Genomic DNA, 18478 nt, shown 5'->3' with positions numbered 1-18478 from the left:
GGGCTTATTATTAAAAATTAAATAGGAACTATGTAACACTTTCTCTAATCACTTTAGATATTGCATAATAATTAACTTTATTAAGCATGACTGCTGCTAGTGCCACGTAAAAATAATTGAATGAAACATGATAAACTGAATGTATATGAAGGATTCCACAAGAGTGGAAGCCGTATACTTTCCCTTCTTTGAACCCAATTCATGAAGAAGTGAGAAGTGTGCAATAAGTGTGAGTACCCATAGAAATCTCAGAAAGAAAAATGGTCCCACAGGAAGCATGACTCCATAGAGAATATTGGTGATACCAGGATTTAATTTCCAAAGTCTTCAGTGATACTTAAGCAAAAAGCTACGTATATCTCAAGATAGGGAGGATGCTTTTCTGAAAAGGGGTCTAAATTTCAGTATGGACTGAAGGTCATGAGAACTGCATAAGAAAAGTGTGTTAGTAAGTCACACAAGCATAAATATGCACAGCAAAAGTGAAATCAAAGTATTTTTCTTATTAAATAATATAAAATAATGTGATGACCACCAACAGAGGAAAAAATCCACAAAGATATTTTTGCAGTTTATTTTCAATTATAATTTTTGGATAACCAAGCAGCTCTGTATGAGAAAGCACAGAAGAGTCATTCTGGCACTTTTGGATAGTACTTTTTTTTTTTTTTCCCCTCCCCCCAAATTTTTCTAGACAGATTCAGTCCACTTGCTCGGTCTATAGTTCATTTTATATGAGCATGATTAGCTCATATGATTCCAGAGGAAATTAACAATATATACAGTCAATGAAACTATCTTCTCGGCTACTCTGGGCCCTTTAAAATGTCTTCTAAGTCTATCCTGGCTAAACAGAATCCACAATATACATGATAGCTACAGAATACACTGTATTGAAATGAGAAATGCTCAGCACAAAATGGGACTCTTGGCATGCAGCTTAAAATAAAAGGTATAAGTTCAGAAGTTTATAAAATCCCAAATGGGGACAATTAAAAGGAGTTAGCAAAAGAAGGGACTGTTCATTGTTACTGTAAAAAAGGCACTTTGAGTACATGGGACCAGAATTGGAGGAATCTTAGTCGACACAAAGTCCAGTTTGGTTTCATAAAAAGGCTTCAATGCTAAGGGATGCTACTCAAGTTTCCTGCAGTTTTACATTAAAATAAATTGCTGAGTAGTTTATCATAAAGGACATAAAATGTTTACAACCAACTTGAAAAATTAAGAAAAGCATAGTATAAGCAAAATATTACTAAAAGCAGCAATGCATAGCCTTTCATTGAGATAATGCACAATTTTGGACACCATGTGTCAGACTCTGTTTTTAAGATACTTTCAGTAGCATTATCAACATAAAATTGGCCTACAAAACAAAAGCTTTACCAGCTCCCATTCATAAGGAGATTGAGGTCATAAACCAACCAAAACAATGTCAGTATTTTCAACATCCTGGATGACCAATATCAAGTATATGGAATAACAATCACACTCTTTGTTCAGCTATCTCACTGGAGGCAGCCATTATATCAGAGGAATGATTTTAATTCTTTTCTAACATTTACACAGTAATGCATTTAAGTTCTTTCAAATGTTGCTCACCACAGTTTGTTTTTCTCTTTTCTCTGCACAACAAAAAAAACAAAAACAAAACAAAAAAAAAATCAAGCACTTCCACAGAAAGAATATTTGGCAATTTTATACTCCACTGAATGGTGGATTTTCACAATAGCTCACTTCAGATTGAAAGTCATTAGTGGTCTTTCCTCTCGTTTCTGCCAAGGACTCTTCTTATCTTCACCTTGGTCATCTTCCTCATCTTCTTCATCCTCCTCATCATCTTGAACTGATGTTCCATGTTCAGGACTAGTTAATGGCTCTGGTTTGGTATCCACAGTTCTTGCTTCCTCCTGCAGGCTGGGCAGCTGCACACCACTTCTCTTACTAGTGCCTTCTAGCAGGCATCGTAGAGCATTGTCCTCAGGGCTACAAACTGCTGTTCCACACTCGCTGCCACTTTGGTCCATATCATCCAAGTACACAAGTTGTGTGTATGCTGTGCTATCTGAAACCTTCCGCTCTCTCTGCTGGTGCTCTTGCACTGGTGGGTGACTCTGTGGGGCAGACAGATGATCTCCTCTTCCCTTTCGGGCAGATTTTGGTTCGTTCATGTCAACACCAGAGTCCAAACTGGCATCGTTACTCCCATTCCTACCAGCTCTTTGGAGATCAATGTATGAATGTCTAACGTGAGCATTTGAACGCCCATCTAGAGAAACAAACCATGCTCTAGGATGAGGCAATGGCTTTCCACCTCCTAATTCCATCAAAGCCTTTTCTGTAAGAAGCTGCACTTCACTATTCATTTGAGCCAGGGATGCATCATTAAGTGAGGCAGGAATGGAAATAGATTCAGACATGGAAGCGTTTTGTTGACTCCACTCAGCTGCACCTGCATCTTGCAAATGTTGCTGAGATATTGCTTGGGATGCTAACTGTTGGGGTTGCAGCTGTTGGGGTGTGTGTGGAAAAAGCCGTGCATGAGGGTTAGGAAGCTCAGCCTGAAGTCTTTCTATATCAATCTGCTGGTCAGCTGGTACAACCAGTGGCTGGCTAACAAAAGGGTGTTCTCCTGGCAATTTCATGTAATGACCTGGGATAACTAATGCAGGCAAAACTTTTCTGTAAACACTGTCATTGACTTGGTCAACAGAATTGCAGCAGATTAACTGACCTGGTCGAGGGAAAGATGTAGGTCTTTCAAGGTGATCAACTGAACGAGACATCATACAATCAGTAGGTCTGCAGTCCAGCAGCTCTTTTTCAGGGGCTGAAGGTGTGGGGTATATTTGTTCCTGAATATTGTATTTACTTCCAGTAGCAATATGGTTCATAGATACTTGAATTTCTCTCTCTTGCTTTTCAAATAAAGGCTGAGACAGCATAGCATTGTAACTTCTCCTATACTCATCTTTGATAGGGGACTCATAGCCTTCAGCTGTTTCTGTAGATTTTCTTGGCTTTAAAGGAAAACTATCTGCTGATTTGTGATAGTCTTTTCTTAGAGACCCGCTGGGAGTCAGGTCATCCAAGGAAATTCTGCTCTTGTCTTTCTCCTTGTCAGAGAGCAGTTCCTCTCGGGAGCTAAACTCCTGGGAAGTACTGAATGAGTGTTTGAGCATAGGTGTATGCATATCTGCTTCTCCACTAGGTGATACCATCTCCATGTGGACAGCACTGATTAATTCCTTTGCACCTGAGTTTTCAGTGTGTCCATTGCTAGCAACAGACAGCCCGCCAGGAAATTCTGACTCACGACGTGAAAATATTAAATTTATATGGGACATAGAGGTTGCTTGATCCTTCTTAGAAGTGTCCAGTGCTGTGGAAAGTTGCAGTTTCTTATGATGCTGACGTGGTCTTAAACATTTTCTTCTATAAAAGCCGGTAACAAAAGAAGTTACACATTTGTGACTGTTGTACACAGAAACAAGAACAGCAAGTGTGTCTTAATGGGAGATTTTTAAGTAGTGATTAATATTAGGGGAATTGAGCTTTTATTACATAACCTAACAATTAAAAGCTTATCCCAGCAGCAAAGATAAAATTAAAGAATAACTAACGTCATTTGGGAAATATCTCAAGCACCAATTACAAATTGGAGCAAGTGTCTGGAGGAGGCAAATACAAAATCACTCATTAATATACACTTGCTGATAAAAGTTTAACATTCATTTTAATATAAGACTAATAAAAAGATCACTTGCAAGTGCAGAACAGGTACAATGATAGAGATCTTGGACCTATGCCTATGTTCTATAGGAGGTTTCAGAACATCTTACAAGGAAAACACAGGTACAGGTGTGTGCAATTCATTCAACTACCATCCTGGACGCATTCCTGTGCAATCTGCATTAGGTGAACTTGCTCTGGTGGGGGGGGGGGGTTGGATTAGATGATCTCCAGAGGTCCCTTCCAACCCCTATCATTCTGTGATCCTACGAAAAGCAGCGACTGTATATGCTGCATGTAACCAGGAACATAATAAATTTGATGTTTCTTTCTTCTTCAAGTGCTTGCTTGCTTTCCTGCCCCCGCCCAAGTAAAAATGTTTCAATACAAAATCTTTTATTTTCATGTGCACAAAAAAGCTTACATTTCCAACATGAACTAAGTAATCAGGATGGTGAATCTTACCTGCAATAATACAAAAGCAGACACAGCAAGACTAGAAGTATGAGAGCCATCCCTCCTAAAATTGCCAAAAGAAACATTGTGTGATAGCTGGTAATGTCGTGTGTTACAACGGGACCTGGAAGGCCAGAAAAGAGAATTTAGACCTGCAACAACCTGCAAACAGGAAGAGGAACAAGACTTTAAACAAAGAGTGGGACATCTTCCCCTGTTACCAGGGTGCTAAGTGAGCAACATTGCCACTCATAGCCCTGTGCCTATTAAGCAGACCATCTCTGGCGAAGGAAGCAAGTTGTGGAGAAAGCATATGCTGGTTTTCATGACTGCAAGTCCAAATAGATCATTCTGCAGAAAAGTAGTTAGTTTCAATGGGAGCATGCATCAGTGAATGCTGCCTTCCAGGTCCTGATGCCGACACAGTGCGCCAAAGCTCTCATCACTGGAGAAAAGCCATCACAGCATCTTCCAGCACTGTAATGCATGTAGCAGCACTGTGGTCAAAAACTTCTCTTTAGCAACATTTGTGGTCCTTTGCACTAAACAGTACACACAGTGCAGTACAGGATTCACTGGAAGATGTGTTGGTGCTCTTAAGTCTAGATCAAGCCAAGCCAAGCACATCTTCAGTAGCTTTAAAAAACAGGCCACTAGTGAAACAGTGTTGTAACTCCAGGTTCCAAAGCGCTTAGTAAATGTTCTAACATAAAAGGAATGCACACATGTGGACAGCATCTGTTCACAATTACGTATGTGTAACCCTGTTGGTTTGTAAAATCCTTATCATGATTTTGAAACAAAGGCCCAAGTTTACATCTGCAGGCAAGGAGGTACAGCACCAGCTGACAGAGTAACATGCATGTGCTGTGAAGGACAGCAAAGTTGGCCAACATTAAGGTTCTAGATCATGAGGTTTTTAAAACCTCATCTGTGGATCTTGAGTGGTCTGTAGAGCCACTGCTAGGAATACAAAGCTCATTTTCGCCGTTTTTTGAGCTAAGAAATCAAATAGATTCAATGAGGAGATAAAATAAGCAAAAAGACATTAACCTGATTAAAAATAACATCAAGCATATTGCATTTGGGAAAATCTAAATCTTTATACATTCTGTCCTGCCACTACCTTTACATAATTGATTGATACTGTTGCTTCAGGACATTAAGGAAAAAGAAGAAGAGCTAAATCACTTGAATTTTTCATGAAAATGTTGTTCCCATTGCAAGAAAGTTTTAGGAACCCAGATCTAGCCCTCAGAAAGAAGGAAAAATAAAACACAAGTAGAAATCCTGCCATACAAGTTAAACTGCAAGGACAAATAAGCCTTCTCCTGTTAGAGTCACAGGCCTTCTAGCCTTAGAGTTAAAAGCACAATTTTATGACAAGTATAACTTCCTTGCAGTCTGGGACAGAGCTCTGCTGGGAAATATTTTCCTCAGAGCAGTTGCTTTTTCTTAAAGTACAATTATTTTGTAAAATTCAATTAAATTCAATATGATAAGTTTATTCAGATCTGCACCTGCCTCTAAACTCTGTTCAGCAATGAATCAGTTGAATATTCCAGGAGTTTCATTTAATATAACATCAAATAAAAAGCTTGCATAAGGCATAACACAGCAAAAACCTCCAAATGCTCTGCATGTCATGAAACAACTTCATGGCATACACAAGCAGACTTTAAAAACAGTCCTCATGTTAGAGTTTGTTTTGTTGGTTAGATATAGTCTATTTAGCTTGCACAGCCAAGGCAAGAATGTTTTCATTCCTACTGTATTTGGTTTTCATCCAGAAAACCTAATAAAGAAAATCTCTAAGAGGAGGAGTTTTCGGTTTGATTGATTGGCTTTTTTATACACAGAGGTATATCTGATTATTGGTGGCTGAAGAACTAATACTAGGAAATCTGAGGCAGCCACAGACAGAAAAAAGGAACAGGAAGCGGCAACATTAATAATCTCCACAGGCACAGAAGTACATATAATGCCTTGTTCAAAGTGATTTTCCACAGTTATGCCAGGAGGCTTGCAGATGGCAACCAGTCAGCTCATCTACTGATGCCATGCTGCTAATACACTTCCTAGAACTTCTACGCCAAGTTATTCACAGTGTAAATTAATCAGTCACCAAGATGATGCAAAGCATAAGTCAGGGCAAAATGGGTATCTTCAGCGTAAAAGAAAAAAATGACGTTACAATCAATCAATGCATTAGTAAACGTCTAACCCAGGATGACGTTGGTCTTAAGTGAATCCTTTTCTTTGGGAGTTTCTGTGCAGAAACTTCACAGCACGTGTTTTTCTACTTGCTGGAACACCAGTACATTGATCATACAACTCTCCTCATTTTCTAGCAATGGCTCTACCGGGCAGTGGTGACATAAATGCATCAAAGCAGGAACGCTTTAAAAAGTTTCCCATTGAAATGACTCAGAGGTTTTGAGTACAAAGGTTGCCCCCCACAATCCCCAAAATATTTTAGCCCTTTACTTTCAGATTTCTGTTTTCTAATAATCCATTATTGATCAAGCTGTGGCATCTCAGATGAGGTCATTCTGAAAAATACAAACATTATTTATGAATAAATAATTACTCAATGCTGCGAATATCAATAAAATTCAATTCCATCTTACCTGGGATAGTAGGTGACATAGCTGCAACCCAGTAGCCCAGCTGAGGTGCAATGTAAGTCCAAGTCAACTGATTTCCTTCTTGTTGTACAAGGCCCAAACTACTCTTCAGCCACGTCCCTGTAAATGTAAAGGTTGTAGGAAGGTGTTACAGATATACTCACAGCTTCCTCTGCAAACAAATGGAAAAGCAAGCAGTAAGAAAACCTATCAATGTGCTGTAGGGGTTGTGTGCTTTGCTGTGAAGTGGGAGATCGTGCCTTTTTGTCACTGGCATTTGAGAGCTCCCGCAAGCAGTCATCCCCATGGCCTTCTCAGAAGCTTTGTACACAAAAACCATTTAAGATTAAATAAAACTAATAAATTTTCAAAAAGGCTTAAAAGAAAATAATTATTGTCATATTAGATTCCCCTTTTTTAAAGAAGGAAGCTTATTATATGTAGACAGCCAACTTAAAAACTGTATTTCAAGAGACATCACATCTTCCAGACCACATGTGAGTTCTGCACACCACTATTCTATCAGCTCCCGCTGTCAACTTTTAGAAGACTGAAGAAAATACTTCCTAAAAATGTTGGTTTTCCTATAGAGAAACAAGTTTATGAATCTTACTGCCAATAAATGTAGAGTTAAGTTGCACCATCACTTTGATTCAGCAACGTTAGTCATTCAGAATATGTATACATCCAGGAATACTGTATGGTAATGGATGATGAGTTTTTTAAAACATGTTTCTCAAAGGAAATGTAATAGATTTTTTAGAATTATCAAATGATAATTTAAAAATAAATAAGTTTGACAATTTTAAAGCAATGTGTTTAAGTACACATAACTCTTAAGTAGTCCAGATTGACAATCTGCACTAGTTGAGAGCTGTTCTACTTTCAGAAGATAAATTTTATTGCAAGAATCAGGCTACGAAAAACCTTTACAACTGAATCAGCTGTATGCCTTTTTTTAATTCATTAAGACTCCTGATTCTGGGGCTGTAGGAGAAAAAATTCACCTTAGTTTCTGATATGTTAAATGTCCAGTGTGGCTTGTAGACTGCTCCCATATTTATTCTCTTTGAAAGAAACAAAGAATTGCTGGCCTGGACACTGAGAGCAGTCGCTGGGAAGCCACCCCTGGCACCAAACAGTGTTTCCTGAAGCTGCAGTCCTGGCTTGGCATCTCCAGTGGGTCATAACAGAGGGCATTAACTCACTAAGGATGTTCTTCACACACTTTGGTGGCCACTACCAGTACAGCTAATCTGTGTACAGAGAAGGGATAAACCCCTCTGCACTTCTGTAGCGCAGCTTTGTATTTCTGTGCAAAGGGGGGACAGAGTGCTGCATTTACCTTACTCAGCTTCAAATGCTCACTTTAAAGGCAAGCTGCATCTTGTACGTGTGATTCCCTTTCCTTTAAATAGTCTCTGCATGTAATTGCCGGAATGGTGCTTTTCATCAGATGTCACTCAGGACTAAGCACGAGCGTTTGTGGATGACAGTCATCTGAACACTTAGCAGTGAGTGCAGAACCCACAGAAGAGATGCTGTTGTTGTTTTGGTTTAATACCACTGAGATCCTGATGATTTCCTCTGTATTCCTTAGATTATCCATCTGTGCAAATCGTGTACATGTGAGAATGGCCGAGTATTTATTTCCTTTCTACTACTGATTTTTCCTATGTAAGTACACCCTTAAAGTCCACCACCTTTGGCTAATAATAAACCCATCTGAATATAGTGAAAGGTTTAGAAAAATACACGTTTGAGAGGATTTCTAGATCTAGGTGACTATTATTGACAGATAGTGACTCTATTTGCAACCAAACTGAATTTGTGGGCAACAGGGAAAAGGAATTACTGACGTAATTTTCAGTTTTCCAAGTATCACTTCCAGTCTGTATAGGGTAGCAGTAATCTGTTATTTCATAAAGAAAGTCACACAAGACAAGTAATTTTGATTCACAGTACCAAAAGGACCAAAATCTGTGTGGATAGATTTGCACATATGGCATCCATAACTGTCATATCAGAACACCTTGATGTAGCCATTAGTTTACCTTTTCTAAGGAAACATTATCAGGAAGAATAGAATTGAATTGTCCACAGTTATGCGTGAAGTTTCTGGAAAAACTAGGAAAAGTAGATTCCTTTTCTCCACTAAGATGGCCACTATCCCTTCAGATTCTCTACCCATGCACTTTTGAGGAAGATGTCATACTAATAGCCCTGAGCCACAAGGTGAAAAATAGCCCACAGGGTCAATAACTGTTTCTATCTTGTGCTTAAAATGCCATTTGGTAAGAAAACTCCTGTAAACTTAAACTTTGTCACTTTTTTTCTGCGATGTTCAGACAATGAGAATATGAACAAACAATTGAAATATGCAACTATGTGAAACAAAACTTTAAGACTAAAAGAGATATAGAAGTGCTGATTAAAAAAAAAAGAATGGAAGGACCTGGGTGATGAATTCATCATGCTTCCCGTACTTCTCTTACTGTCTCTAAGCCCTTGAAATTCATACACAAGTGGAACACATACATATGTAATTTAGCAAAGTTCATTATCTTTGTAGTCTATTTTTATAGTTACCTCCTCGAGCAGAAGCTATTATCGATTCCCTCACTAGGGGGAACTTGTGTCCAGCTTGCCTTATTCACATTACACTGCATTCTAACGAACACAATCCTCCTCATGCCTCTTTAAAAGCCTTTTGCTCAGTAATACTCTGCTTGCATAATGCAGCGATCAAGAAGCTAACAGAGGCTGCTTTCTTATCACTGCAAGCAGAGCTCAGCTGCCATCCTGCCAAACAAGCAGCAGCTCAGACTGCTCATATTTTAGCAACGAAAGAAATCCCTGTATTTGCAATCGAAGCAAACAATAGAGTCTACTGCACAAGGTCAGTCAGGTTTCATGCTTGTCTTCTGCTCATTTAGGTCACCTGTTTTTGCTAACCACTGGATATACTCGAGGAAATGTATTGGTCTGTGTAACACTAGGGAAAAATGTAATTCCCTCTCTCTGTTATGGACAGTTAAGAATTTAAAAAGTGTAACAGGTATATCCAATATTGGTCATCTTTAAACAAGAGTGACAAAGCTTTTGTTGACCATACCCTACACATTAGTATGTGATGACAGCTTGAAAAGAATTACTGTTTAAATGGACAACACCAAGTACAGGTTCCTGGGAACCACGGGTACACAATCTCATCAGCTGCCTTTCTTAATACTTTCCTGGTCCAACACTTTGGTGATAAACTCACCTCATACTTCCACCATCTCTTACCATCAGTCCTCTCATAAAACAGAGCATCCTCCCGCATCGTGGGATGAAGAGAATAAAGAACTCCATCCTTCACAACAGCAGCAGCAAAACAGGTTTGAGTGGAAACAGTTGAAACACAAAGTCCTGTATTGTTTCTTGTGTGATCAAATACACAAAAGCCAATGTAGTATTACTGGAGGGAACTGATGTGCCATCAGTATTCTGCAAATCCATCAAGGCGTTTCCAGGTCTCTCTCATATTTCATCCTTTATAGGTTCTAATATCCTGGTCGCTTTTCAACTACCATTAAACACCAAGCAGTGTTCTTGTAGCTCCCTGCATGCAATGCCTTGCTGTAATGACTAACGTTGGACCTTCTACCAAACAAAACCCAATCACATTGTACTTACTGGCTATGGTCCTAGTGTTTCAAGCTGCCTTGAGTAAGCAAGAGTTCATTGCTGTGCAGCCTCGAGAACAAATTCCCTATCCCATCCCAGATTCTTCCTTGCAGTGGGAAACAAGATGTTTTCCTGTTCTAAAAATGCAGCTAATTACCCTCTTCTGTGTCCTCACATACTTGCTCTTGTAAGCAAGGGAGGAGACTGAGGGGCAGTGAATAAAGAACTTTTTCCATTTTTCTGTCCTTTTCTATCCACTAGCCTGCAAATGGAGTAAGGGCAAGCAGCATTCATTTTTTTCTGTGCAGGCAGGATTACAACTGCAGGAGAATTAAGCAGAATGCTTTAGGAGGGAAGAGATGTCTTACCTCCCTGCATGGCTAAGTGTTATGATAATTTAATTCGTTATTCTCCAAATATCCTATAATATATACTTCCTCCCCCTGCCCAGGTCAGCACAATCAACTAGCTTCACAGCTTATTAAGTTTTATAAACGATGTGCAAAAATTTTTAAGTAACAAGCAATACAGGATTATAAATAAAAAGTAGTACAAATAACTGGATGTAATGGGACTGATCATTTTTGTTCAAGACTGATTGTGTAGTTCCAAAGAAAACATGTCAATGCATCTTTGGAGAGAAACAGCAAGGTCAGTATCGTTTGTAAGCACTGCATGATTTGGGCCAATTTGCCATTAATTCTTAAAGAGTGTCTGGTGCTTCACGGAAAACTTCTATATATAGAGATATTCTTGCTTATAGATCATTTTTACAGTTCTCTTCCTCTTTTTCCTCTATTACTGCTCAGTGGAGCCAATGTGCTGATCCAGGATTCAAGTCAGGGGAGCTGTTTCTTGGCTCAAACTAATGGCAGGGGGAGAATCAAGAAGTTTCTTAACTCTTTCCTCACCAAAATTAAATTTAGTGTTACTGACCTTTTAGAATAAATGGTGTCATTTAACAAATGTCTTCTTAAAAAGCTTATAAAACAGCTACCCAGCACTGCTTCATATAGGTAACTTAAAAGCAAGGTAAGAGAACTACCATAATTAACACTACAAAGAGTATAAAAATGAGAGTACTTTAAAAGAAATACAAATCAAAAAACAATCAGATAAAGAAAGCTGAGCTCCAACTGGCTGCAAAAATACCCAAATATCAGAAACAAGTTGAAGATTTCAGCAGAGCAGGAGAAATAAATTCTGCTAGAGAGAAGCATCTTAATAGTTTGCAGTAACTTTGATTCTGATGAACATGCATATTTATCTCAGGCAGCTTGTAGGACTTGCCAATGGGGGCAAGAGGGGGTTATCATGAATAAATTTAACAGCAAAATGTTTGCCCATTAAATCTCCATTTCAACACACATTCTGCACTAAAAATGCCTTTTTGTAATTTAATTTAGTTTAATTCTAAATCAGATTGAAAAATGGCACTTTCAGCACGGACTGTGTCCAGATGGGCAGCTATTGCAGAAACGCCATTACAGAACAGCTATTCTAGACTATTTCCCTGCACAATCAGGTCACTGCACGTATGGCCAGTCTGCCCAGAAAAGAGACGTCCTGTTGTCTTCAAAGACACTAACTATTCAATGAGACAGCTTGCTGGATCCAGGCAGCACGAATGGATCTGCTTTTGTAGTTTAGATGCACGATGCCTCTGAATAAGACATTACTTCCATGTTTTAAAGCTAGACCTTATTACTTTAAAAATTAGTCTGTGGTGAAATCCAGGGAATCATACGCCTCTCTAGTTTCCATGTGTGCGACCTTTCATGCTGACAATTCCGCGCTGCTCCAGCTCAAGCAAATGGCAAACTTCCTACTGGCCTACGTGAGGCAGGACCGCGCTTTGTTCAGGCAGGACTGCCACACCAGGCCATCTGCTCTAGAGAGACCCATGTGACTCCTATTAAAGTCAAGAAGAAAGGAGACAAATTCTCCTCTTAGCTGTGTGTGCTGGCTGCAAGGGGAGTTTGCACCCTGGCACCCCAGCTCAGAACTTGGCTCTCTGGGAGGATGTATAATACTGCTTGCTTCAGGTTTAACTTTCCAAGCTGACCATTTCAGAGCCTCCCACATCATTACTGCGGCAGTGACTTCTGCTGACTTTGATTGTGTATTCTTCCTATCACAGATCAAAACAGTTCTGGTAAATGACTGTCAGAGGAGTGTGCTGTAGCCAGCAGCTTTCCCTAAGGACAGTCATGAAGTCTAAATATTGCTAGTGTTTAAATATATGGTAGCTATGGTGGGTTTTTTCCATAAATTACTTTTACACGAGAGCTTTTGGTAGGAAACTCCTTCCTTCATCAAATACTGTTTGCTTTTTATTTTGTTTCTTGTAACTGGCGATAGGATCATTCAATCCCACTCAAGCAGGGAACCAAAATTGTGCTATTTACAGCATGAATTATTTCCATCCAATAGGTTTGACAAATAAGAGGATTTAATTAGCCAGAGAGCAAATTAAGCATAATCCCATTATATGAATTTATTTTTATTCACAAGATTACCTTCCCTGGACAAAAGAGTTTTGGAAAGAAAAGAAAGATACTTTTAACCGTACTACTTAATAGCATTTTCAATAAATATTCCTTAATGAGAAGTGCTTTTCTTTCAGCATGGATCTCTTCTGTAAAGTCTGCGATGTCTTGTGAGATTGCCTGCTTAGGCAGAGATTCACAGTTAAATGGAGATATACGTGTCAAAAGGAATGAGGCAGGTTGTTATCAGACAGAGTGTGGGACAGCAAAGGATATTCAAAACATACTAACAGTGTTTCTAGAAGTAATTGATTTAGACACTTCAAATGGCAATGTTATTATGGAGAGTTAATCAAGGGCAAGTTTGTGAAAATAACTTCCTAAAGCATGTTCTGACATACATAATCTATAGCTTTTGAATCTACCAGCTGAAAGCTGCTTATCAGATTTCTTCTTCCAACCAAAAATCACCTCTAATCTGCATCAGCATGGGAAGTTTTACTACAAAAGGATGTGTTTTTTGGTTTTACTTTCGTTCATTTTCTAAAAAGCTAAAAGCCACTGAAATTGGAAGATGAAAATTTCCTTCTTGAATATGGGTAAAGATTACTCTCCTCCTCCCCTCCCCCCAATACACACGGGTTTAAGAATTCATAGTATTCGAGTTAATATTACAGTTTTGTTTTTGGAGTTGCTAAGCAACATCAAAAAATAAATGTCCCTGCTCTGAGCTCATACCTTCATATTCTTCCACTCTTACAGAATTTGCTACACGAGCCTTCCAGGGCTAAATACTGCTACTGTTGTAGCAGCACCACCATTTGGTGTACTGTAAGGAAAATGCTTTTAACATCATACCTTGTAGACTTTTGCAAGGAAGTCTAACGGTTCAATTTATTGCTAGTGTCTGAGAAGCTCTGTAGTTTTTGCCACCTCTACTAATTTTTTCCCTTAAATCACCTGTCAAGTGTTTAACAAAAGAACATGCCAGTTTTCATTATTTAATAATTTTAATTACATCTGGGCAGAAGGCAGTGCACGTTGTCCAGAGAACTGCTTGCATTGCTAGCATTTCCTTCCAGAATGCCAGAACAGAAGAGACTTATTAAAGAAAATTACTTCCGTACGTAATTAGTAGTTAATAATTATATTTCAAAAGGGAAAGCTTAGTTATGCTTGCTGGACCACCATCCCTAGTTACTGGTGTACTTGAAAGATACTGCCTTTAATATTCGCTTCACCACATTATTAATCAAATTCAGTCAGTTATTGACAAAATTATTAGAACAAGTAATAAATAAAAGCACAAGGCAATTCAAAACACTGCATGCCTTTTCCTTCATTCAGCCTCACATCACGCTCACATTCAGTTTCTATTTTTCAAGCTGGAAGCTGATGCACAATGGGATTTGATCTACCATCCCAAGGCCACAGAGGAAAGTTGTCCCAGGTCCTCCTCAGCCTCTTCCAGCACCATTCAGACACTTCACACTCCAGCTCTATGCACTCCTGCCTGTATTTCCACCAATCTCCAAGTCCTCTCCAATTCAAGCAGCTGCACAAGCGCAATAGTCTTTTCTCCACTTCTGAAATTTTGATGTCCACCTCTTCCCCTCTTTTACTGCATGCCTTCTGTAGGTGGAGCTACAGGGCTACATGTATCTACATGATACAACATTATTAAAACCTGTTCCCAGAAGCCATACTATTTGTTTCCAGTTTTATTTCCTTGACTACATAATAGTAGATTATTTACTTATAGCATTACACTTTGGCACCAACCTGATTCCTTCAACATCCTCTTAAGCTCCACCATCATGCCCTACCATGTCTGCTTTGCCACAAATACAACTCAGATGGTATATGAGGTGGGGAGAGGATCAAACAATCCATTCACATCACTTTCACATGTGTAAGCCACAACATCCATTTTAAAAACAACATACAAATGTACTGATAAATAAGCAGAACTGCCTCCTGTGATCCACTATACCTCTCCAGAGGAATCATGATAGTGACAAACACACCTCAGTGAGCTACACTGGGAAGCATCAGAGGAAAAGCTTCTTTTCCTTTCAATGCTGAGGTCTGTTTACTACTCCACAATTACATCTGCACCTATTACATAATCATCATACATGCTAAAAAGTTGGGTTTGGTAGCTGCTATTTCTATGGCAACACACAAAATACGAAATTCTTTGAGAGGAGTTAGTTAAAAATCTGTATTCCTCAGTGTATGTAGTCTTTAAGAATAATTTAACCATCAGAGCTGAGATAAAAAAGGAAGTAAAAATCAAATTGTCAAGGAACTTGTAAACTACAGAAATAGGATAACTATGAACTTTTTGGAGGCTTGGTCTTCTCCTTGCAATTTGCAAATAAATCTCCACATTACCAGTGAATCTGATCTAGAACCAAATGTTCTGGATCTGATTATATTAAATCCAAACTTTTGGGGGCAGGGAATGTGTTTTCCTGAATATGTCCATTTCTCACGCATAGAAAACCCAATAAAACCCACGGAGAAGTGCATGAAGTCTCAGGCCATGTGTGCAGCTGCATGTAGTCCAAATGCAGGCCATCTATCCAAGTTCAGAGGCATGTACTCATACCCAGTGTCAGATCGAGCAACAGACTGCAAAAGTTTTTGTTAAATTATTATTTTCTGTCTGTCACGCAGTGTATTGAATATGGTGGCAATCAGAAGTTAACTGAATTCACAACAAAAAGGAATATGTTTTATTTTTAAACTATGAAAATATAAGTTAATCTTTTCTTCGGGTGGATTATTGTTGCTACCACATGGGAAGTTTAAATCAGAGACTTTTACAAATCATCTTATTTACAAATAATGTGCAGTTAACTAGACAGGTAGACGTAGAGTAACCTGCTTACATTTTCTGCCTGACAGTAGCTGTTGCTCTCTCCCTTTAAACACTATGAACGCAAAACAAGCATCATCTCACTTCCATGAAATACAGCAAAACCATATTGCAGCCAAGTTTCAGTAGGCACCGATACTGTTTATACATAAGTATATCCTCACGACTTCTTTTAAGCACAGAAACCATTATCTTCGTTTTGCTGAGGAAGGAACATCAGGAAATTCTGACTCTACAAAACTCAGTGGAAATTTTACCACTGAAGGCAAGACGTCACCCAGAAAAAGTAAGTGCCAGACTTTCAAATGTATTTAGAAATCTATTACGGCATTAAAAGCAGTCAGAAAGCACTGACCAAGGACAGCACAGTACATAAAGTGTTGTGCTTTATAAAGCTATAAAAAGAGTTCCCCAAGATACTCTTCTCCATATTCTGCCATCACTTTACATTAATACATGGTTGAGATTTCAGGCACTGGGGAAACATCCTCCTCTGCAAAGAAGCTAGTAATTTAAAGACAACAACATGGTCACATCAAAGATGTACACCAAGTGTTCAGGGAGGAGGAAGAACAGAGAAACACTACTACGAACTTCATTTACACGCAGTGCACAAGAAATAACACATTTTAAGGAGGAGGAGCAAAAGGGTGGAGATTTAACCCCTTCACTCCAGAGTCCTTTGCCGCACAAGGTTGAAGACAGTGTTGAAAATATTTTCCTGTTATTTGGTGGGATTAATAAACTAGCAGATGCATTGGTATTGTCACTGAATAATAAATCCCATTTCCATATTATGCACTCTGGAATATTTGATAATAATTTAAAGTCCTTCATACAGCTCTAGATGTGGATCTAGAGGTCTAGGTGCAACATAATGCCTCCATACCACATGGGATGAAACTGAGGACTTAAAATGGAGAATGCCGGTCTTACATTTTTGCTCACTGAATCCAATGAAAAACAGACACCTTAACATAAAGCATAAACCATTGAAATGGGGGCTGAGGAGAATACAGCTGAGCAAGTGCTGTGTTATTCAGTCCAGCTGGCAGGAGCTGGAAATGATACAGGAGGTACAAAGTTTCATTTCTACTGTGATCTGTAATATTCATTTCTGACTGAAGAGGACAAGGCTAGATAGAAGTCTTAGACAGAAATCTGGTGTCCAAGAATAGAGAGACTAATTATAATGCTCTAAATCTTACTGACATCAAGGCAAATATACAGGGAGGAAGTAATGATCCCAACCATCTGTTTACGGATAAAGACAAAAAAAAGTTTTTCAGCCCCTTCAAATTTTGAGAAAAACAATATAGCGCTTGAAAAAAAAAAAAGCTACCAATGCAGAATACCCCACTGAGCAATCCTGATTATAAAAATGAGACTCCATATCTCTTTATGTTTAAACTTCTAAGTGTGTACTATGAAATAAAACCACTCTCCCACAGTAGTGTGAAACACTAGAGATATGGATAGGTCAACAGCATGGCATGATTAAGTTGCGTTTTAGTGTATAAGTCTCCATAACATCAATGCATCTGTGCTTATGAATACCAGCACTAAGAAATGCTGCAGTCAAAGGTGGCAGAGTGCACCTCCAACACAAAACCAAAGCTGGATGTATTCATTTACCCTAAAACTTCTCCAGGGCATAGATAGTTGCTCTTCATTTTATTAATTATTCAAAAAGGTATTACTGCTTTAATTTGCTTGTTGTGTGTGCAAGACAGTAAGTTTGTTTTGTAATGAAAAATCTCATTTGGAACAGTATAAAATAGATGCAGCAGATTGTCTTATTTTGATGTCAGCCTGCTTTTTCTGGCTATGTGTTTCATCAGTGTCAACGGAGCCACCCTCAGCCTTAAGTAGACGATGCTGCTTCTCCTCCTTCTCTCCCCAGTTCTCTCTCAAGGACAGAAACCATGGTCATGAAAATACAGATTGTTTATGGTAAGCATCCTAAAATACCATTAATTATTTTTGGCTGCCGTAATATGCAAATACGCCTAATTTCTGTAGAAACTATGAAAATCTCTGCACTTTTAATCAGATGCCCCTGGGGCTATATTAGTACATTATGAAATCAGCAAAATGTATCAGATTCTAAGGATTAAAACATATTTGTATTATTTCTGTCCCTTGTCTACTCCTTCCTCTAAAAGTGAAAAGTATTTCTGATTTTTAGAGCAGAAATTATACTTCATGCAGTAATGATGACAACCACATGGATTCTAAACAAAAACAATGGCTTGCATGAACAAGCGCCCACTGTATTTCTAATACACTAGAGAGAAGCACTGCATTATTGCCTGGTAATACAGTCAAAGTTTTCCATCTCTGGCATTTACTCAATTTTCAGATACAAGTGTGAAAATTTAAGCTACTGAAAATCTATTAAAGAGAGACCGCAACATAACTAGCACTGAAAAAAGCAGCTCCTGGAATGAAAGACAAAATCAGAATAACAACGTTAGAGGTCCTATCCTGACAAGGCACAGATCCGGCAGTGCAAATGGGTTACAACAACTTATTTGCCAGTTAAGGATTTCTCCAGTATGGAGCCATCCCAGTCATCATCCATCCTCCTCCCTTCACAGTCCAAGCACAACAGGGATGGG

The 18478-nt window shown here is 38.7% G+C and overlaps 1 protein-coding gene across 1 annotated transcript in view; it reads right to left on the bottom strand.

The window, feature by feature from the left end:
• Positions 1-666: 666 nt before the first annotated feature.
• FAM171A1 (family with sequence similarity 171 member A1) overlaps positions 667-18478 on the bottom strand; it is an 87946-nt gene continuing 70134 nt past the window's right edge. The window contains exons 6-8 of the mRNA XM_059818488.1: positions 6819-6935; positions 4198-4312; positions 667-3435 (exon numbers count right to left, since the gene is read on the bottom strand). Coding sequence (XP_059674471.1) covers positions 1734-3435; positions 4198-4312; positions 6819-6935 — 1934 coding nt within the window. The 3' untranslated portion in view covers positions 667-1733. The remainder of the gene's footprint in view (positions 3436-4197; positions 4313-6818; positions 6936-18478) is intronic.

The sequence above is a fragment of the Gavia stellata genome, chromosome 6, assembly GCF_030936135.1.
Source record: "Gavia stellata isolate bGavSte3 chromosome 6, bGavSte3.hap2, whole genome shotgun sequence".
Taxonomy (NCBI): domain Eukaryota; kingdom Metazoa; phylum Chordata; class Aves; order Gaviiformes; family Gaviidae; genus Gavia; species Gavia stellata.
The sequence above is the reverse complement of the archived record's forward strand: the minus strand, read 5'-3'. Positions and strand labels throughout refer to the sequence as shown.